This window comes from Myotis yumanensis, unplaced genomic scaffold, assembly GCF_028538775.1.
Source record: "Myotis yumanensis isolate MYYU_CA2020_CCGP unplaced genomic scaffold, mMyoYum1.0.hap1 SCAF_17, whole genome shotgun sequence".
Taxonomy (NCBI): Eukaryota; Metazoa; Chordata; class Mammalia; order Chiroptera; family Vespertilionidae; genus Myotis; species Myotis yumanensis.
In genome coordinates this window covers 10,453,112-10,475,991 of record NW_027223768.1, presented here as the reverse complement: position 1 = coordinate 10,475,991, position 22,880 = coordinate 10,453,112, and the positions used below count along the sequence as shown (strand labels likewise).

The 22,880-nt window shown below is 41.6% G+C and overlaps 1 protein-coding gene across 8 annotated transcripts in view; it reads left to right on the top strand.

Moving 5' to 3' along the window:
• PDE4DIP (phosphodiesterase 4D interacting protein) overlaps window positions 1–22,880 on the top strand; it is a 162,782-nt gene that overhangs the window by 250 nt on the left and 139,652 nt on the right. The window contains exon 1 of one of the 8 annotated variants that reach the window (XM_070395854.1): window positions 12,831–13,143. The exons of the other annotated variants lie outside the window; for them this stretch is intronic. Within the exon in view, the coding sequence (XP_070251955.1) occupies window positions 13,124–13,143 (20 nt within the window). The 5' untranslated portion in view covers window positions 12,831–13,123. Of the gene's footprint in view, window positions 1–12,830; window positions 13,144–22,880 lie in introns of those variants that run through there. 8 annotated transcript variants of the gene reach the window in all.

Below are 22,880 nucleotides of genomic sequence, written 5' to 3'. Positions count from 1 at the left end.
GAAGGTCGAAGGCATGGGGGTGGGGGCTGATGGCGCTAGGGGCAGGGGCTGGAGGGGGAAGACTGTGGGAGCTGCCTAGAAATAAAGGTGTGGCGCTGGCTTCTACTGGACTGTAGCTTGGGAAATCTATAGCTCGGGAAACCCAGTCTCCCAAGATCGTTGCTTAATGTGTTGCCCCCACTTTGTTAGTGGAGATGAGGTTGAAGGCCAGGCCTGTTGGGTCAAAGAAGAGATGAGCAGAGCACAGGATTCAGGAGGCTATGCCGGGATGGAAGCATTAGAGGTAGGAAAAGGAGATAAAGGATCAGGAGGTGTGCGCAGTTGAAAGAGTGCGCTCTGCCCTCTATTACACCCCCTGTATAATATTTTTTTAATCTTAGACACAGCAGGGTGGGGTGGTGATGAATCTTTTCCCCAGGCTACCTTTCTTCCCCCACAGAGCTGGAGCCTGCCTTTTGGCTACTGGATGAGGCCATGCAGGATGAGCGCCACCTAAACCGAGTCCCTTCGGTGGCGGTGGCCTGTAAGACCAGACAAATGAGGCCCACATTTTCTTCATTCAGCAGCAGGATGAAAATGTCACACATGATTTTGGGGTTTTTTTTTAGAAGAGACAGATTGTGCTGCTCCTTTTTTGAAATAAGCATTTCCTTGTCATACATCTTTAGCTTATTCTTTTTGGGGAGCTAGCACTCATAAACCCAGCTACAAGGCAGGTGGATTTATGGTTTCCATCTCTCACCGCCATTAACTCACTGGGATCTGAAAAAAAATGACTTCATTTCTTTGGGCTTCAGTTTCCTATGCATAAAATCAGGATTTGAATCTTTTGAGTATTTATTACAGAAGTGTTAATAGATCTGCATTCTGTGTTCAGGACTATGCTTTATTTGTGAACTGGGAAACTTAGTTTATTCACAGACACTTAATTGTATTTATTCGTCATACTGTCCACAGTTGGAGAAAACTGAGACAGATATTCAGTTAACAGTGCTTAAAGGAATCACATTTATATTAAGACACATATAATTACTGCTTTTAAGAAGGAATGAAACAAGTATTCATTATTTTATTTTTTTATAAAGTAGAATTTTAGCCCAAACATAATTACTTTTTAAAAACTTGTATATCTATGGGGTGTTGAATATTTTTCACAGACTACTTTGGAATTTTTTAAAAGCCTGAAGCAAACAAAAAATAGTAGTCTGATATATATTTATAATTTAAAGTCTTCTTGATCCCTGACCAGTTTGGCTCAGTGGATAGAGCGCCAGCCTGCAGACTCAAGGGTCCCAGGTTCGATTCCCGTCAAGGGCATGTACCTTGGTTGCGGGCACATCCCCAATAGGGGGCGTGCAGGAGGCAGCTGATCGATATTTCTGACTCTCTATCCTCCTCCCTTCCTCTCTGTAAAAAAATCAATAAAATATATTTTAAAAAATAAAAATAAATAAAGTCTTCTTGAATACTTTATATTCCTTGGGATAAATTCTTGAATCAAAAGAAGCCAGATTTTAAATACATCATGACTCTTTGTCATTAAGGTGATATTTTTCTTACTGTCATTGCTAACACAAAGTTTGTAGGGTTTGAATTTGCTTCCCTAAATGTGGTTTAATTGTTAAAATAGCACACTTTCATTATTCCCTTTAGTAGTTATTCCTCTGTCAGACCTCTACGTCAATCTCAGTTGATGTAATGCTGAACCTTAAAATACTTTTAAACGTTATAGGAATTCTCAAATGAAATTCTCCAACGTAAGGCACTTCACCAAGGTTGGTGCTACTCTGACCCTCATTTAAAAACCAGTTCTGTCCTGGTCGGTGTTGCTCAGCTGGTTGGAGTGTCACATACCCAGGTTTTGGGATTGATCCCCAGTAAGGGTGCCCACGGGAGGCAACCGACGGATGTTTCTCTCTCTCTCTTTCTCTCTCTCTAAATCAATTAAAAAGAAAACACCTGTTCCCCAGGAATGTGCAGCATACTTTAAAAAACATATTTGCCATAGCTATAGTATTAGAGGTTTATGAGTGAGTATGAGAGGCTTGTACTTGGGAAGGGTGTTTTTGGTATCTGGTTTTCTAATTTTCAGTCAACTAAAAAATGTAAGAAGGCAGCTCTTCACATTATCCAGATTCAATTTAATTCAATGTTATTTATTGAGCAATGATGGTGGAGACCAGTACAAAGCTGGATGCAAAACTACCCTTAGATAACTCAGAATCTATAGTTCTAATCTATGCTCATCTAACTATAGTATAAAGTAAGTGCCATAACAGAAATATGAACTGAGGGAATAAAAAATAAATAAATAGAAGGATCTCTCTGGGGGAAGCTGACTATGTCCCAGGAGGCCATACAACTGGCATTATCTTGGAATGTATGAGTTCTTTCTTCCCTGGGTAGTGAGTGTCATCAATGATCAAACTCTCTTCTCATGCTCATGTATACCTTCTTTTTCCCTGTCTCTTACATGCTAATATATTCAACCAAATGGTAGGAATCCTTGTGTCTGTTTCAAGTGTCTGCACATTTCTGAACCAGTTTGTCATCATTGTAAAGTTTACATTCCAAATGACTGGGTGGGATTTATCCCTGAAACTTGACATTCATTTTAACATTCTTAAATCAATCAACATAGTTCACCATATTAACAGAATAAAAGTGACATAGGCATTTCAATAGATATAAATATCTGCTCCTCTTTAAATTTATTTTTTAATTAAAGTTTATATTTTATATCATTTAGTATTACAGTTTCAGGTGTAAATATAGTGGTTAAATAGTAATCTACATTACAAAGTGGTTGCCCCTTGATATTTCAAGTACCCACCTGGGACCGTACATAGTTATTACAGTATTATTGACTGTATTCTCTATGCTGTACTTGAAGTCTTAGCCACAGCAATTAGACATGAAGAAGTATTGTAGAGGAATAAATGAAACTGATGACATGATATGGTATTTAGAGGATCCTAAAGATTTCAGCAAAAAAATATTAGAACTGATCGATGAATTCAGTAAACTAGCAGGATACAAAATTGATAATCAGAAATCAGTTACATTTTTGTGTACCAATAATGAAATAAAAAAACGGAAACTAAGAAAACAATCCCATTTACAATTTCATTTAAAAAAAAACACACCTAGGAATAAATTTGACCAAGGAGGTAAAAGACCTGTACTCAGAAAATTATGAGGCACTGAAGAAAGAAATCGAGGAAGATACAAATAAATGGAAGTATATACCATGCTCATGGATAGGAAGAATTAACATCATTAAAATGTCCATACTACCCAACACAGTCTATAGATTCAATGTAATTCCTATTAAAATATCATCAATATTTGCTTTATATATTTACTGCTCCTTTACTGGAATGCCTGGAGAGTTTTCAAATAAAAACTACTATGCAGGCCTAGGCTGACTGACCAGCAGAAAAAGCCTGAGGCTGCGGGATGTGTTGGGTGGAGTGGGGTCTCGGGGAGTTAAGGGTAGAGCTAAGGCAGATTCAGATTTGGCCGTTTTGGAGGAGGACTCAACACAGGGACAATGGCAGCTGCCCACCAGTCCTTGCCCTGAAGGCACACTGCTCAGTTTCTCCCTGTATGTCTCTCTCTGGTGCCTCCAGAGCCACTGTCCCTCCATTCAAGCCCAGGGTAAATGCCTGTGAGTGAGAGTCTGTGCTCGGGCCCTTTAAAAGGACGCCTGGGTTTCGAGCAGTCTTCCATCTCACCCAGATGAACAGAACCCCCTGACTTTCACAGCCAGATGTTTTGTGGGTTCCTTATCCCTGGCACTAATACTCTGGGCTGGGGAGCTCCAGCATGGGATGAGATCAGGATGGGGATGGGACCAGCCCGTTTCACATCTCTGTCCCTTGTACCAGTCTCGATGTGGCTTTTTCATGTCCTTAGTTATAGGACTTCTGTCCAGCTAGTCTTCAGATGGTTCTCCAGGTTGATTTATCTATAATTTTGCTGCAGTTTTATGTGGTCATGGGAGGAGGTGAGCACAGCGTCTATCTATCTACTCTGCCATCTTGACCAAAACTCCCATCTTGCATGGTTTACAGTTTTTCCATTTCAATGATCCTAGATTTGCTTTTTCTTAAAACAAACAATCAATCAAAACAACAATACTAAGACTGACGTTTTTTGATTGACAAAAAAACGTTCTGGTCTCCAAATTAGCATATCAAGTGTGAAATTTCTTTTGTTTTAAAATAATAAGCTGCATTACTAACATCTGACTTTGTGGGGATATGCTTTCAGTTCATAGCGCAACATGCCTGAAGGTCAACACAGAGAAATAAATGACCTATTTAAAAGAAAAGAAAGTGTGCCTGGACATGAGCAAGAATCTTACCAAAAAACCATCAGAAACTCAATATTTAGGTTAATAAAAAGGGGTGAGCTGTACATTTCAGAGGAGAATCTGGGACACTGTTCAAATAACAGACTTAAAGCAAGCTGGGCTCAGTGCCCACAACAACAGGCACACGTGTTCACAGAATGAGGGGCTTTTGTTCACTGTCTGTGTGCTCATGTGTACCCACATTTAACCACCCAACATTAGCTCGGTGAAAGTGGGACCAATGAAAGAAATGTTAACATGCACGAGTGACCTTAGTGTACAAACAGAAGCAATACCACATTTTAGCATCCTTTTAGTGTCCATATTCCAGCCTATAAGATCTTTGCCTCATTGCTATATATAAACCTTGACTTTGGAATCTCCAATTAAATACTTCAACTGAAATGTACAACTTTCCTATCATCTTAACAAGAAAGTTCTTAGTGGATTTTACATGTTTTCTAAAATAATAATGTTTTTGGTAGGAATTAAAAGCAAATTTGGGGGAGAGAGTGCTTAGGCAGTATATTCTACAGAATGGTCTTACAAAGGGACTCGCTTTTCACTCCCTTAATTTTCACCATCAATCTAGATTTCCTCTCGTGCTGCCTTAAATAAGTGTTCTGAATTCTTTGTCCTTCTTCACTTTTTCTGAATCGTAGGGCTGAGTCTCTAACTCTACAACATGACCTTGGGTTGTAGGAAAGTTCAGAAGTCTGTATTAATTATCTATTGCTCCTTAGCAAATCACCCCAAATCTTAGTGGCTATTATGGTTAATTCTATGTGTCAACCTGATTGGAACACGGGGTGCCCAGATATTTAGCTAAACATTATTTCTAGGGGAGTCTGTGAGGGTGTTTCCAGATGAAATTAGCATTTTAAATGAGTAGACTGAGTAAGGCAGATTGCTCTCCCCAATGGGGTGGGCACTATCCAATCCATTGAGGGCCTAATAGAACAAAAAGGTGGAGGAAGGGAAACTTTGCTTCCTTTGCTCTCTAACTGCTTGGACTTGGACTATTAGCCCTTGGACTTGGACTTACACTATGGGCCCTCTGGTTGTCAGAACTCCACCATCAGCTTTCCCGGATTTCCAGTTTCCACAGCTGAACTTGGGATTTCTCAGCTTCCATATTGCACAAGCCAATCCCTTATAATATATCTCTTTCCAATACCAAGAGTGTGATTACCAGGGATCACGAGGGTACTTCTTAAAGATTGCCTTGTCACAGTCTGCATCCATTACCTCAACTCCTAGAAATTAGATGAATAAGGCAATTTATTCCTTCCCTTTCTTCCTTCTGGAACAAGGCTAGTACAAATTAAGCACAAAAATCCAGGAGTGTGACCAGAGCTGAGGCCGAAGACTGTGCCAAGCTATGTATATCATGTTAAAGATTTTCATCTGTATCCTTAGAATAATAAAATCCCCAGACTCTACCTGCTCAGTCAGCTCTCCCAACATCTCTGGAAAACATTGCTGGCAGTGACTGGCTCTGGCTATTTTCTTGGATGCCTAAAAGGTTGAGTGGATCAATTTCTGGACAATGTAACCTGTTTGCAGCACAAGAGGAACACTGGCTGGGAAGCTCTGCCTTAGAGGATCTATTGGAAGACCACCTTGTCGAGGGTGGGGCAAAAGTAGGTTTATAGTTGTGAGCATGCGAAACAGAGTTTATTCTCACATTATTATTTATTCATGATTGTATTATTTGCCATATGAACAACTGTAAACCTACTTTTGCCCCACCCTGTATGTGTAGTTTATAGTGATGGCCCCGCAAGCCCCTATTCTGAGGGCCAAACAATATACATGGTGAGGCCTCGCTGTAGGATAAGTTCTGCCAGCAGGGGGCATCTGTAGATGGTTGCACTGTCATAAGACCAGGTTTGGTGTTTGTGGGTGGGCACTTCTTGCCAAGGGAGAGGCTACAGTTTGGTAGTTTCCTAAGCATTTTTTCTCTGTGGCCTAGATTGCCTGATACATGCTCCTTGGCCGTGGACTGGAACTGCTTGTCCCCTACAGGAAAATGACTCAGGTTTTAGTGATGGTGCAATTGTCGTGAATGCCTGGAAAGTTGTTTGTGAATTTACGTCAGTATTGTTTTGGATCGCAGGAATTTATTTTTTTTAACCCTCACATCAGTCCCTTCAATTTTTAAGGCCCAATATCTGTGTTCAAAGCAGTGAGAATTATCCAGGTATTTCACACAAGTCTTCCTTCACTGACCCAACCCCCCTTCCTAGACATTTTCATACCACATTTCTTGCATAATTCCCCCTGCTCCCACATCAGATACACGTAAGTAGTGGGTGTTGAAAGAATGAGGGGGATTGTATGAGTAAATTACCACCAGCTGTCTGAAGGCTTGATCATAATTTCTTTCCTTGAGGGGTTTTTTGTGTGTGTGTTTTTTTAACAGCTGACAGGGCTAGCTAGTAAAGGAGATGGGTCTGAATCACACACACACACACACACACACACACACACACACACACACAGTCCTAAAGACAGAAGGAGAAGATTGGGAGAGAAAGAATACAAGATGATGGAAATACCTCCTTTTATTGTGCTTAGAACTCCAGCCAGGTGGTGAGGGAACCAGTTCATTTAGCTGCCTTGCCAGTGCCTCGGTCTCATATGATAGATCAGAGAGCTGAGAAATGGAAAAACCTGGGTCACTGACCTAGCCCTCGAGAGTAGTTTGGAACAGAACTGACTTTATGTCTTCTATCCAGGGTTGGAATCCTGCCTGGTATGCAAATATGAATAAAAAATAGCTATGATGTATTCACTGCTTTAAATGTGCTAGGCAACACGTTAAACACGTCATATGTTAGCTCACTTTGTTCTCACAACTACCTTATTAGGTAGTTGTTGTCATTAACCTTATTTTACAAATGAGGAAGCGAAAGTACAGAGTTTAAGTAACTTATCAAAATTACAGGGCTGGAATTGACCAAGGGGGAGTGAGGGGAGGAGGGATTCACCCAAGTCTCTCTTACTCCAGAGCCAGAAAGCTTAACCACTCCGTTGTAATGCCTGCCAGTGACAGCATCTACACTGCATGGCTCTTCTGGATGGATGGGACCATAGTCAGTCACTCAGAGGAGACTGGAAACATCTCTCCTTCTCTCAGTGAAAATTCAAATTGTTTAATAGAAGCACGATCTTTTGCAATCCTAATATGTGATAAAGTGTTTTAATGGATAAATGAATGAGATAATGTATCAGAATTCTTGTGTACATGAGAAGGCATTGGTCCAGTTGTCTAATTCTGCATAATGATGCACTTAAAAACTTAGTGGCTTAAACCAACAGCCATTTTATTACATCTAATGATTTTGTGGATCAGGAATCTGGACAGGTCTCAGTTGAACAATTTGTCTACTTCCTGTTGAAACGGAATTTTTGGACTGGAACCCGGATTCTTTGTCCGCCGGAATCAAAGAATGAATCCACGGGCAGAAAGTGGTATAGCAAAGGTGGAGATTTATTGAAGAACAAGTACAGACTCCCACGTGGGGAGAGGGAAAGAGTCCCACAGAATAGACTCCCATTGGGGAGAGGGAAAGGGCCCCACTGAGTTCCTGTTCCCTATGGCTTATAAAAGCTGCAGATCCTGGTGCCTTGATATCCCCTCTGATTGGTCACTATTCCCTTAGACTGGTTCCTATAGCAACTCCTGGGCTCAAAGGTCAAACCTCACATGGAACATGTGAGGTTCTCCCCCACCCTTCCTTATTGTTTTCCTATTCCTTTGGGATTTCTTCTCCTTCTGGATGAAGGATTTCCTTCTCTTTATTCTGTAAATATAGACCTTTTGCTGCTCCCAGCTCCCTTATTCTATGGAAATGTACCTGTTGCAGCTTTTCAGCTTCCCTATTCTATGGAAACATACCTTCTGCTGCTCTGCAGCCCTGTGCTTCCTCCATGGTCCCCTTAATTTGCAAAATTTCTAAAATTTCCTAAACCTGTCCCATTTTACCCCTAAAATTCCTGTTTCACTGTGGTGTTGACTGGGTCTCTAGATGGTATTCAGCTGGGTCTCTAGGTGGGTGTTTCGGAGATCCAGAAAAACTTCGCTCATATCAGACTTAGAATGGGAGTGACGCCTGATGGCTTCATGTCGACTGCTAGATGATATTTCACAAGTGGCCTCAGGGCCTGTCATTGGGGTTGTTCCAGCAAAGTGGTCAGTCTTCTTTTATGGCAGCTCCCAGGTGGAAGCTGCAAGGCTTCTTATGCCTCAACCTCAGAATGTATAACCTAGCACTGTATCCTGTTGGTCAAGCAAGTCACCAAGACCAGCCTAGAGTCAAGGGGTGGAGAATTAAACCCCAGGTCTCAATGGGAGAAGTAGCAAAGAGTTTTCAACCATCTCTATCTACCACATTCCTCCAGCTTTGCCCATGAACATTACCACATGCATTATTTACTCCCTCTCCAAGCTCCCAAATTTCATAACATTTACTTCATCAGCTCAGAATCTCACCATCTAAATCAAGTTCAGGTGGAGATGAAGCTGCTGGGGTACAGCTCCTTAAGTATGGTTCCTCTAGATCTGAAGATATCTTGGTCTTGCCCTCTGGGCTCCTGATCCCATTCTTTGAGTCATTCTCCCCCTCACCCCCCCCCCCCCCATTAAAAAATGGTACTTGTTTGTAGTCAGGCAACTTTCTCAGCCTGCTTTCTCTCAGCATCAGGTTGATGGGTACAAAGGCATCTTTTCATTCCGTACTGTCTAATCCCTTTCAGTCCATGCTGGTACAATTCACTTTAAAAATTTGAGGGCATCTTTTGTGCAAATTTATAGTCCAACTTCTCTAGACAAAAGTCACATCCACACTTAGTTCTGAAGCACACTCTTCTCTACCTCTGGCTGTCTATGAGGCTGCTGGAGGATAATGGATCCTGAAAACTCTTAGCTCTTTTGTCTACTGGAGAGGCACACACTTAAGAGTCTTACAGGCCTTTTATTTTATTATTTTTAATCCTCACTGGAGGATGTTTGCTGATTTGAGAGAGAGAGATCGTTGTGAGAAACATTGAATTGATCGGCTGTCTCCCACCCTCACCCTGACTGGGGATCCGATGGGAATCCAGCCTGCAACCTTTTGATGTATGGGACAGCTCTCCAGCCAACTGAGCTTACAGGCCTTTTAGTTTAACTGCAATTATAGGTGAGGCACTAGCTTCAATCTTTTTGAGTTCTTAATCATCATTCTAGTGGTTACATCTCAGATTTGATTTTTGCTCTGAAACTACATTTGACCCTTGAACAACATGGGGATTAGGACTGTCAACACTCACTCAAAAATCCATGTATAACTTTTGACTCCCCCAAAACTTAACTGTAATAGCCTACTGTTGACTGGAAGTCTTACTAATAACATAGTCAATTAACACATATGATAGGAAAGAGAAAAATACATTTACAGTATTATACTGAATGTCTACATCCTTTATTTTATTTTTCAATTACAGTTGATATTCAATATTATTTTATTAATTTCAGATGTACAGCATAGTGGTTAGAAAATTATATAATTTACAACATAATTCTAGTACTTATCTGACACCATGCATAGTTATTACAATATTATTGACTGTATTCCCTATGTTGTACTTTATATCACCGTGACTATGTTGTACTTCTTAATCCCTTCACCTTTTTCACACACACCCTCCCCCCACAGCCCTCCTTCTATCTGGCAACCCTCAGTTTGTTCTTTGTATCTATCAGTGTGTTTCTGTTTTGTTTGTTTGTTTGTTTATTTTGTTCTCTTAGAGTCCACATGTAAGTGAAATCATATGGTATTTGTCTTTCTTTGCTGACTTATTTAACTTAGCATAATGCGCTCTAGATAATGCCATCCATATTGTCTGCAAATGGTTAGATTTCATTCTTTTTTAATGGCCAAGTAATATTCCATTGTATACATGTACCACCTTTTCTTTATCCACTAATCTGTTGATAGGCACTTGGAATGCTTCCATATCTTGGCCATTGTAAGTAATGCTGCAGTGAACATAGGGGTGCATATATCTTTTTGAATTGGTGTTTTGGATTTCTTCGGATATATACCCAGAAGTAGACTTGCTGAGTCATAAGGTAACGCTACTTTTAATTTTCTGAGGAAACTCCATACTGTTTTCCATAGTGGCTACACCAGTTTACAATCTCACTAACAGTGCAAGAGGGTTCTCTTTTCTCCATATAATCACCAACATTTGTTTGTTGATTTATTGATAATAACCATTCCTACAGGTGTGAAGTGATATCTCTTTGTGGTTTTAATTTCTATCTCTCTGATGATTAGTAACATTGAGCATTGTTTTATATATCTATTGGCCATATGCATGTCCTCTTTGGACAAATATTTAATAAGTGAAAAAAGGAAGACATAAACTTATGTCTAAGTTGTAATTTTAACTACAAATAGATATGTAATAATATATATACTAGAGGGAATATGGAGACATTTAAACAGTTGTGCTGGCGGATTAGATATATAGATAAATAGTTTTATTTCAGAATATAATACAAAAAGTTTCTTTTTGATAATAAATGTAATTTTTTAAAACAAAGAAATTTTTCAAGAATATACTCGTGTGTGTAAGAGTCATTGTTTAGGTTAGAAGGTACATTTTTTAAAAGACTGGAAAGAAATTAAATTTTAACATTGATTACCTCTGGGATTAAGGATAATTTACCTTCTACATACTTTTCTGTATTTTTCAAATATTTTACAATGAATATATTATGAACTCTGGAAAAAAAGTAATTTTAAAAGCAAATGAGTATATTTTCCAGCTTCATTTCTGAGACCCACACTTTATCTAGTTAATGTGTCATTTCTTAAATACAGTACATGTCTCTGGCTATAGACAGAGTTCCTCTCCAAACTCAGTAACCCATAATTTGATTTGAGACAAAACTAAATATAGCACCAACTTTGGGAAGGAGGTCGGAAATCTGACTTTCCTGGCCCTCCCCCTCCCCCCCCGCCCCCCTAAAGAGGCAGCAGTAGATTCTTTTCAAGACAGGTGGCCTGTGAGCCTTGTCTCATTAAACGTTTTTAAATGTTTCCTGGAAATATTCTGAGTTCAAGAGCTCCGTGGCCTTAGGTCAAAGCTAAGTGTTACGATTCGACTCTTCCTCAAATGTTTTAATGTTATCCAACCCTCCCGGCCCCCATTCTTTACTGACAATTAGGAGAGCTAACCCAAGAGGTGGGAAGCAAGAATACAAGCTCCCTATAATACCACGCATACTCAGGCATGCTGGGGTCCTTCCTGAGTTTAACTCTTGGGCTGCCTGAGCGAAGTCAATTAATTCCAGAGAAGCCTCATCCATTTGATCTTCAGAAAGCATGTATCTAGGGCCACTCTGTGTAGGAAACAACCTGGATCAGAGCCTTCGCAGAGCCTCTGAGCCTTTTTGGGTCTCACATTTATTAGCTGTGCCACAAGGGCCACTAAATCAGCATTGCTACTCATGGACACTATGAAGCTTTCTGCAAATTAAAAAAAGGTCAGTGGTAGTGCTATTAATAATGGTGGTTATGTCACTTAATAAAATGGGTTTATTTTAGAGCTGAAAAGGAGCTCCGGGGCTGTAAGCACTTTAATTATAGCATGTCTGACTTGTCTAAATCTCTCACAGAAATAGATGGTTCATGGTCTCCGGCAGTGCCATCTCCAAAGGACCCTGTTCCATGGTCTTAGAGCTTATAAGGCAGCTTCTACGTCCTGATGGCCAGTGTTTGGAGCTTTTCTGGGGGAGTTGGGGAGCACCCCGCCCTCCTGCAGCGAGTGGGAGAGCCCAGCTGCCTCCATGCTTGGGGAACTGACACCCAGAGAGATAGAAATGCCACAAAACCAGGGATGTCTGAGATGGAGACAGCTGCTAAGGCTGCAGTGTTTCGTTAGGATGCTTCCCTTCCCGAGCGAGCTTCCAGTCTCCAAATGAATGGTGAGACCGACATGTCAGATCTCTAATAACCCCTAATTACTTACGGGTGAGACCGACATGTCAGATCTCTGAGAAAATAACCTGGCGTCCTCTGACCATGTAGCATGTGCATCCGCATGCAGCCGGGACTGCGCCTAAAACCCTCCTGCACTCCTGCTCTGGCTCCGGGGTTACCTGCGGGTAGGGTGATGGAGGCACCCGAGAGGACCTCCTCTCTGAATTCACCCAGCCGTTGGTTGGCTTTTTCCAAAGCCTGTCGGCGGGGTGGGCAGGCACAGAGGGCTTGGTGTGGCGTCCCTTTCCTGTCCCTTTGCCAACATCACCAAGGCAGGGAGGGCCGGAGGGTGTGTCTAGGCGGCGGGTAACCCGCTCAGCTCCTGACTCCGGCGGCCAGAGCCCCGCCTCCCCTCGCGGTTGACAGCTCAGCTGGAGCCGGAGCCGCTCGTGCCAGCCAGTCGCGTCCCAGCCTGCGCTGCCTCTGGCCCCAGCTCCCCAACCAGCTCCGGGCGCCGCTCGGCTCGGCTCCGCGTCCAGCTTCCTACTGAGAACAGTCCCTCCCTTGTGCCCGGTGCACCGTTAGCTGGAGGTTTGGCCACGTCAAGTAGGGTTTTCTACAAAAACAGGAGCAGAGAGCTCTCTCCCTTTGCGGACACAGAAGGAGGGAGCTGGGGAGGGCAAGGCTGCTGCTCTTTGCACTGGAGATTCGGGGGCAAGGCTTCGCCTTCTCCCGGGCTGCTTCCTCTCCCGGCTGAGGGGCGCCTGGGAGCAAGCACAGCGCCTGGAAAATGGAGCAGCCGTGGACAAGGTAGGGTGACTGCTGCTTCCGCGCCGCATCCCGCATCCCTGATTTTGTGTTCCCCCCACCTCCACCCCGCTCCCCGCGCCTTTACCTCTAGGGGTCTCTTTTTTGTTGTCTTGCCCTCCGTAATGCCCATTTCTCTAGATCCCCCTGCACGTGTTCGCGTCTCTGGTGTTTCGTTGCCTAAAAAAAATCTCGCCTCTAACCTCGTCTCGATGTTAAAAATACCCATGAGGCTGCCTGGGAGTTTTTGGAGAAACGTTTCTCCATCTTTTCCTTGTTCCACAGAGGAGAGGGATCCCCGCAGGCCTTTCTTTAGGGATACCTTTGATTTCAGACACCTTGGAAAAGATCAGATTTCCTTCTCCCCCTGCCACGTCTTCCTTCCAGACCTCACCCTCCACCTACACAAAGCAAAGGGCTGAGTGAGCAGGCCAGCCAGGCTCATCTCCAGGGTCCCGTTGGAACTGAGTTTGAGAGAGGAAAGGAGGGAGACCGGAGTGCCCTTCATCGCTCAGACCTCGTGGAGGCCAGGGCGATAGCAGCTTTTCGTTCTAGGTCCTATTTTGGAGATGCTGGTGAAATTGTGTCTTCTCCATCCTCCCTTCCTTCCCCCAAAGATACTGTAAAGTGGAGCTCATTCACCGGGAAGAGATGATGGGTTGAAATGAAGACTTTATTTTTGTTTTTCAGTAGGAGGGCAGGTGGAGAGACTGTTCAGAGGTGTTTCCATAACAGATGTTCCCCCATCTCCAAGACCTCGCTTGGGGAACTGGAGTGGGGCCAAAGAGTGTTGGGAGTCCTACCAGAGCTCCGGGCCGGGCAGACGCAGAAAGTAAACGTACTTGTGAAAAAGATGCGGGGGATTTTAGCCGATTGTCCCACAGGAGTGAACTGTACAATGTGCGTTTTAAAGAAAGGGCAAATGGAAGTTTAGGGTATGCTGGTAAATTCACTAGATTTGCAGGTGATGATTCTACTTTCTACTCTTTTCTGCTCTTCTCAGGCCTCTCCTAGGGGACTCCGTTCTCCTAGGGGGCATCACTAGATGAAAGGAATGCAATCAAGAGGCAAGGAGGACTGAGAAACAGGCCTTGGGGGGGTGACGGGAGGACCTGGGGCTCCTTAGTCCAGAGAACTGAAGACTGGGGAGGGGGTTACTAGGTTAATGATGCAGATTTTTCCCAATAGATGGGGTTCCACATATGTTGATATGTATGCATTTTGAGATGTATGCTATTTTGTTGTATTGACAACAAGCTTCAAAACTTCATATGTCAAATTTTCTGAAGGTTTTAACATCATAAATATTTTTACCCTTAAAGATGTGGAATTTCGGCCAAAAAAAAGAGCATTTGCGGGAAGTTTTAATTCATTACTTTATTTGGAAGAAAAGTGCTAGCGATTATTAAATGCAGATTAATCATTAACCGGTTAATTATTCGGATACCGGTTAATTATGCGGATTACTCAACTATTTGAAGAGTAGCTGCTGTAGATGGAGTAGATCTATTTGGAATCTGTTAGGAGGACAGACGACTGATGAAGCAAGTTGTGTGGAGGCATGTTATGGCTGAGTATAAGGGAAAAGCTTTCTAACAGTGACCTGGGCAGTAAATAGGTTCCTGACCCCAGAGTGATTCAAGCGAAGGCTTGATGACCACTTGATAATAATGAGAGGGAGTGTATGGGGGTTCTTGCTCTCTCTGTGTTTTTCATACTTAAAAAAGGTATTATTGACTTTTTTGAACTTTATATTTAGATGTAACAATTTCAGAAATAATTTAGAAAAATCACAAATCATGTTTACTAGTATAGTCCAGCTGATTGCACAAATTGAGTATACCTATGTAACGGGCACTCAGATCAAAAAAGAAAACAGTACCAGCACCCCTGAAGCCCTCAGGACCTGAAGAATAACCATCATCCTAATTTTTAACACCATAGATTCATTTTGCCTGATTTTGAACTTTATGTAACTGAAATTATCCACCGTGTGCTTTCGTATCTGGCTTCTTTCATTCAATCTTATGCTTGTGGGATTTTTAGACATTGTGGTATATAGTGGTAGTAGTTCATTTTTGCTAATATGTGCGATTCTATTGTGTGTAAATATCTCAAATTTATTTGTTGTTAATGCACTTTGGGGCAATTTCTAGTTTGAGGCTGTTAAGAATAGTGCTGCTGTGAACCTTTCTGTACTTGTTTTCTCGTGAACGTGTATACACATTTCTGTTGGGTACATACATAGAAGTAGAATTGCTGGGTAATAGGAAATGCACGCTCAACGCTCGTACATACTGCCAAGTCGTTTTCTAAAGTGCTTACAGAGAGGATAGAGACTCCATCCACATCACTAGTCATCAAGGACATGCAGATGAGGACCACAGTATACATACCACTGCACGCCATACCACTGTATACATATCAGAAAGGCTGGAATGGAAAAGACAGAAGATACCAAATGTTGGCGAGGTGAAACAGTCAGAAAGCTCACCCTTTCTTCTTCATCCCTACCCACAATAAGAAATGTATTTACATCCCAACCAAGTTACATTACACTACCATATGTCACTGAAACAAAAGTTTCATGTAACAGTACTTACCCTTACTCCATGTTTTGTACTCTGATCTTTTCTACCCTATTATTTTTCTTTAAAAAAAAAATGCTGGTATGACTCACTAAATGTGTTTTACCACCTAGTGGGTCACACATGGAAAAATCCTCTAATCATATATCATCACTGATGTCTCAGATACTTCCTAACTCCCAGCTAAAATCAGTTCATGATTTAAAATGTGAGCGCCCCATACAGATCAGGCACTGTGCTAAATGCTAAGGCTAAAACTATGAATGAGACTGGGTTCTGCCTTTGGGGGGTCTTACTTTCTCATTGTCTGTAATTCTGACAGAGAGCAACGAAGGCAGGCATGTGCCCTGGCAGCTCTGGGAACACAGTGAAGCAGCACAACATGGAGAATTCAAAGAATAAAAATTAACTATGAAGTTACCATTTATTAAGCTTGCATTCATTAGCTTGTGTGTTAATCCCTTTTCATACTTTATTTTATCTAATCTTGCAACCCTATGAGGTATAAGGTAAATGTTGTTATACTCATTTTTTAGGACGAGAAAATTGAACTTTAGAGATATAAAGTAATACCCCCGGTTATGCACCCATATGAGGAAGAAGTATAGTTTGGAACTATCTAATTCCAAAGACTAGGCTTTTAATTGCTTTGTTTGAGTTGAGTCTTGTAGGTGACTAGGTTTCTGAATTGGTTCTGAAGCTGCCGCTTAACCTGACTACGCTTAAGCTTATGAGTGAGTTTAAGACTGTGATTCTATTCCCAAGTTTTCTTCTTGGCAGCTCTGGAAAGCCCCTCTCTGATAACTCGTTATCTTGCTTAGTCTTCCAAAAAAGAACTGGGTGCTGAGTAATTGAGTTCTCAAAGTTAAATATCCCTATTCCCGCCCCCCACCTACACATCTTCCCTGCTGCAAGTCAGTGGGAGTGTCCTGTCCTCCCCCCCCCCCCCCCCCCCCCCCCCCCCCCCCGCCTCCCCACCACCGTCTTGCCTGACTGTTGCCAGACTCTGATTAAATCATTCAGGGAGAGCCTGGTTGGTTCTGGAACAACAAATTTCACACAAATACGTAAGCCTTACAAAAAGCTGGTTTGGTCAGTAATCAAACTGATATCCACGGCTAGGGTAGGAGTTGTCACAGGAATGAGCTCATGGAGATGATGAGGGTCATTTTGTTCACCTTGTAAGTCTAGCACCAATCAGACAAACCGCTTCTATTTAATTTTTAGTGTTCATCTCTCTGGACTAGCAACTCTCTAGAACCTTTTGGATACTTCAGAGTCCCTGTTTGTATTAGTTTCTTTTGATGCTGTCACAAATGCCACAAACTTAGTGACTTAAAACAATGAAAATTTATTATCTTGCCTTTCAGGAGGTCAGAAGTCTGAAACTTGGTCCTCTAGGCTAAAATAAGGTGTCAGCGGAATGTGTTCCCTTCTTGCCTGTTCCAGCTTCTGGAGGCTTTCTGCGTTCCTTGGTTCATTGGCCTCTTTCCAGAAGTGGCATCACTCCAGCCTCTGTTCATCTCATCTCCTCCTCTCATTCTTCCTCTCTTGTTTATCTCTTACAAGGACCCTTGTGGTTACATTGGGCCCAGCTGAGTAATCCAGAATAACCTCTCCATCTCAGAATCCTTAAATCCTATCTGGAAGTGCCCTTTGCCATGTAGAGAAGCATAGTCACAGGTTCCAGATATTAGGAATGCGGGCTTCTTTGGAAGGCCGCCGTTCAGCCTACCACACTGGTAAGTGTTGGAAAAGTCATTACTCATTCTCTTCCCCTTTTAGGTGGAAATGTTCTTGTTTCTAGCATATGCGAAAGCTGACTACAAGTCAGGAAACCTTATACAGTTTCCCTGAACAAATAATTCAAGAAAAAGTGAACTTGAAATATTTAAGACTGAAGGTTAGGAAAGGAAAATTAGTCAGTCTGTTTTGTTTTATATTAATCTGTAATTTGTAAAATGCAAGCATTAATTGTATTTGCCTGCTGTGGCTGTGAAAATTTGGAGAAGGGGAGTAGCATCCAAGGAAAACAATGGTTTGGTCTCACGATTCAAGAATTTTTATTTTGTTTCTCCGCTCCCACAAAGCTCAAGTGTAGCCTTCAAGTAAGACAAGATGTAGTTAAATTGCACTTAAATGGTCCCCATTAGTATAGATTATTTGCATTTTTTTCCTGCTCAATGTTAACTCTTAACCTAGAGGAAGCAAGGACATTTATTTCTCTTGGAATTCATGGTGAGTTAGCAGAGTCCCGTTTACTAATTCATAGTGACAACCAGAGATGGAGTCTCCCCTTTTTACAGATGTGGCCGCTGAGGCTTGGAGGGGGGGGGGGGGGGTCAATAAGCATTGGAGCATGAGGATCTGATGATGTTCTCTTTGCTTCCCTGGTGCTGCTGGTTGGCATATTAGGGAAATGCTTCTTTTCTTAATTCTCTTATTATTGAGACATCTTTGGACATTGGATTTCCTGTTTACCATTCAGCACTTCTAGCAATTAATTTTCTGCATTTGGTGAAGGAATATTTCTGTGTTCACAATTCTGATCTGATTTAAGTAGGACCATAGTTGGATTTTGACTTGAGAAATTTATCTTAATCTGTGCTTTCACCCCCATTTATTTCCCACATACCAGATCAGATGAGCCCCCACCCCCTTTCTTTCAGCTTACACATTAAGGCTGGATTTTAAATACCAGAAGACTGGGATGAGGTTGTGTTTGTCTCTGCAAGGATAAGTTGGCTGACACCTCTCCATCACGGTGCCCTCTCCATTCTGGGTGACTCATGGCTAGTTTATTCAAGGCTGCGTGGAGCACCCATTCACTCAGTGGATGCCCTCACTACTCCTATTGGAATCGACCTTATTTTATAAATAAAATTCCAAATTGGGCTCAGAACATTCCACAAGTTCTGTCTCTGGCAAAAATTCAAATCGCATTTAAAGTTAGAAGAAAGTCCAGAATAAAAGAGCTGTCATGATGACCCAAGGTGGCTCTGTTCGATTCTATTTTAAAACGTTTAAACGCTCCAAGGACTTGTTTTCTTCCATCTCAGAACACCTTCTGAGTTCTGTGGTCAGCAAGACAAGTGTGATCTGAATTTTATTTTTTTCCCTCATGGCTGAAGCACTTCCTTAGTCATAGACTATTTATTATTGTAATAATAATAACTTGTGTTTTCATTGCACTTTAATAGTTTCTCACATATTTTCCCTTCATCTGTCTCATTAGTTCCAGTCCTTCTCTGCTGGTTCCACTACAGAAACTTCTTTCTCGCTTGACTTCCCCAAAGCCCTTGGGAAGTGGGGGGGTCTCCTCATCATGGCCAAGGTGGGGGGGTGTAAAGAAGCAATAGCTGCTGATGTATAGAAAACATTGATTGGCTAAGAAAATCGAATAAATCATAGAACTTCACACAATTGAAGTATATATTTATTTTCCATTTCATACTGTGGAGTATTATTATTCTAAATGTAGAATAGCATGTCATGTGGAGTAATACTTTACTTAATCATTCCCCTAAATTAAAGCTTCTAGGTTTCCAATTCTGATAAATATCAGGTGCCCAAAGCATCTCCTTCCATAATTTATTTTTGAATGGTAAATGTTCAGAAGTAGGATAACTATGTCAAACACTTCTAGTTCTTGAAAATACATTGCAGTTTTCTTAGGATTTAGAATCATATAACTCATACTAATATAAAGGTTATTACATTCAATTTAAATATCCTTTTCAAGACCTGAGTCCCTATATGGCAGAAGGGGAAGTGAGGCACACACACTGACATATACTAGGATATCCTGTTCAGCGGTTCTCAACCTGTGGGTTGCGACCCCTTTGGCGGTCGAACGACCCTTTCACAGGGGTCGCCTAAGACCATCCTGCATATCAGATATTTACATGACAATTCATAACAGTAGCAACATTCATAAGTTATGAAGTAGCAACGAACATAATGTTATGGTTGGGTCACAACATGAGGAACTGTATGTAAAGGGCCAGAAGGTTGAGAACCACTGTATGTGAATCAGTAGCAATAGTCCCAGCTTTTACTTCTCTGGGTAAGATGCCTCACTGTTACTACTGTCTCTGTTACCATCTTGAAGTGTTTCCTGAAATAAACAGAAAATTTTAATATAAGACAGAAAAAGTAGATATAATTTACATCAAAATTATGCATACATATTAGGATGTTGATTCCAAGGAGAGAGAGAAAAAATTGAGGCTGTATTTTGTTATACATACTGCTTTGAAACCAAGTAAGCATATGCTTTTATATCAGGTTGTCACTTGGTAGACAAAAATGTGTCTACCAAGTGACAACATGAAAAGTTTGGAACTGAGTTGGTTTTGGAAAGATTCTTCTGTGCATTACTGTGCTTTGAGATTTCCAGATTATTGGCACCTTGGGAACAGCATTATGCCGGGAGCTGGTTCTCCAGCATCATTTTATTCACCCTGAGCTAAAATTATTATGAGTGGGCCTCAGTACACCAGTTGTTCCCACCTACACAGCTAGCCTTGCCTTTGTTAGGATAACTCTGTGTATCCTTCAGAGGGTAGTTGCAGCACTACCACCTTTGGAATTATTTTTGGAACGTAGTTCTGTATGTTTTCTATCGCCGGACCACACTCTGCACCTTGACCTCACAGTTCTTCAATTCTAATTCACTTCAGTACCCCTTAAGCACAGCCACCCTTTGTTACTCATCTTCACCCCAAACTCCCCATCCCTGTGATCCTTAATTCTACAATTATATTCCCTGACCATAAGGTCAAGTCCCCTATCTCTTCATTCTTTCTGTCTATTCGGTTTACCTTATCGTTCAGTCCAGTTCCTCCACTTCTCCGCATCTTCCAGGCCTCCTGCTCTTCATTCCTCTCCCTGCCGAGCATTTGAATTGTTCCCAGCACTGCTTTCGAATCTCTCACCGCTTCAACAGTTCCCACCCTTGGTAACCCTCAGTCATTTTTATTATCCTCTAGGATGCTATAAGCTCTTTTTAAATATATTATAAAACTATACTGAGAAGGAAGATTCTAGATCAGGGGTGGGCAAACTTTTTGACTCGAGGGCCACAATGGGTTCTTAAACTGGACCGGAGGGCCGGAACAAAAGCATGGATGGAGTGTTTGTGTGAACTAATATAAATTCAAAGTAAACATCATTACATAAAAGGGTACGGTCTTTTTTTTTTTTTTTTTTTTTTTAGTTTTATTCATTTCAAACGACCCAGATCCGGCCTGCGGGCCGTAGTTTGCCCACGGCTATTCTAGATTCATTCTTTCTAATTTCTGACAGGTCTGTAATGTTATAACACTTTCTCCTCCTTCGCTCACCTGCCTCCTCCCTCCCTCTTCCTCTTCCCCAAAAATGCATTCCTCAAAACCTTCGATTTCAACACTATTAAATCAAGATACAAATTGTTTGTTCAGTATTATTTCTATTTTGTAGAATTCACACAGGCATATGAACTGAAGAGCAATACATAAAAATCTTTGACAATATTGCCTTTAGGTGGTCGCACTTTTTATTTTTCTCTCTATACCTTTCTCCTTTCCAAAATTTCTAGAGCACATAATTCTTTTCAAATCGTTAGAAATAGACATTACTAAGAAAGGAAACAGTACAAGATAATGTGAATAAAAAGATGAAAGCAGGGGGAAAAAATCACCTATCTCTTGATGCTTGGTCTTGCGCTCTGACATAGACTGAGCCAGTTGCCTCGGCATACCCAGTGCCTTGTGGGTGGTGCTTGTCCATGAAAACTGAGGCGTACAGAATGCAGTGTCAGGACCAAAAGCAAAAAGCGCAAGCTAAGTTTTCGAAGTGGTGGAGAGCCCATCTACCATCCTGGGTGATATCAGTGTCTTGGCTGATTATTTTATTGATTTTTTTACAGAGAGGAAGGGAGAGGAATAGAGAGTTAGAAACATCAGTGAGAGAGAAACATCGATCAGCTGCCTTCTGCACAGGGGGTAGGGGAGATAATTCATTCGGTATTTGGATATCTGATAACCTCATAGGTCAAAGTGAAGAAAATAATTACTTGAACTGCCTTTATCTTTTTTACAGTAGTAAGTGGTTTTTCTGAACCTTGATGGATAGCAGCAAGAAAAATGTCCTTGCCCAGCTGGACCGGCTCAGTTGGTTGAGTGTCATTCTATGACCCAGGAGGTCACAGTTCGATTCCTGGTCAGGGCACATACCTGGGTCATGGCCTCCATCCCCAGTAGGAGGCATGTAGGAGGCAGCTGATTGATGGTTCTCTTTCATCAATGTTTCTCTTTCTCTCTCTGCCTTCCTCTCTAAAATAAATTTAAAAATTTTTTAAAAATGTTAGTTCTTTTTAGTGAAGACTTAGTATAGGAGCAAAATAGGTCATAAAACTCGAAGTTGTTGCAGATGCACAATGATGCTCGTAGCCCCCTATAGCTACTGAGGACTTAGCAGAGTTCAGCTGGCCCTGGTCAACCTCAGTGAATACAGACTGTTGAGTGAAGGGTGTAAATTGCAGCCTGTGTTGGAGAAAACTGGATACCCCTGTCACAGTGTCAAGTCAGCCCATACTTAGTGTGCAGAGGGAGGCTCGGAGTGATGCTCTCTCCTGTCAGAATGGCTCTGCCAATTAAGCATCCTAGCCTGCAATTTTATAATGATAGGTCTTGAGATAAGAAAAAATTATAATCTTACTGCATTTATCATATGATAGTCTGGTGTTCTGCATCTGTGACTTCCATCCCATTTGCATTTAATTTATATGTTTTTGCAATTATGGTGCCAAGTGAAGGGTAGCTGGCAATATTTGGATCCTGAGAGATATATACTCAGTGTCTCTCTTGGCAAGAGAAGAAACTATCTGAGAAGTCTCAGAGCTTATTCACTAAGGGCCTTTCCCATTTGGGTTGTGTCTCTTCCCATCACCTGTCCTGCCTGTCAGCTGATTGCCTTTGCCTGTTAGGGACAATGCCAAGTATCATCACACAAGGGGGTCAAGGCAGGCGTGGGTACTTGGAGAAATTTGTCTAGAAATAGGGAAGTATAAAATAATAGATGACTCACTTTTTAGGATAGGACGTCTATAAAAAGTCGTATTTGCCACTTCCCTTTTAGGATTTTAGTCATTCGTCACATGGCATCTGTTTA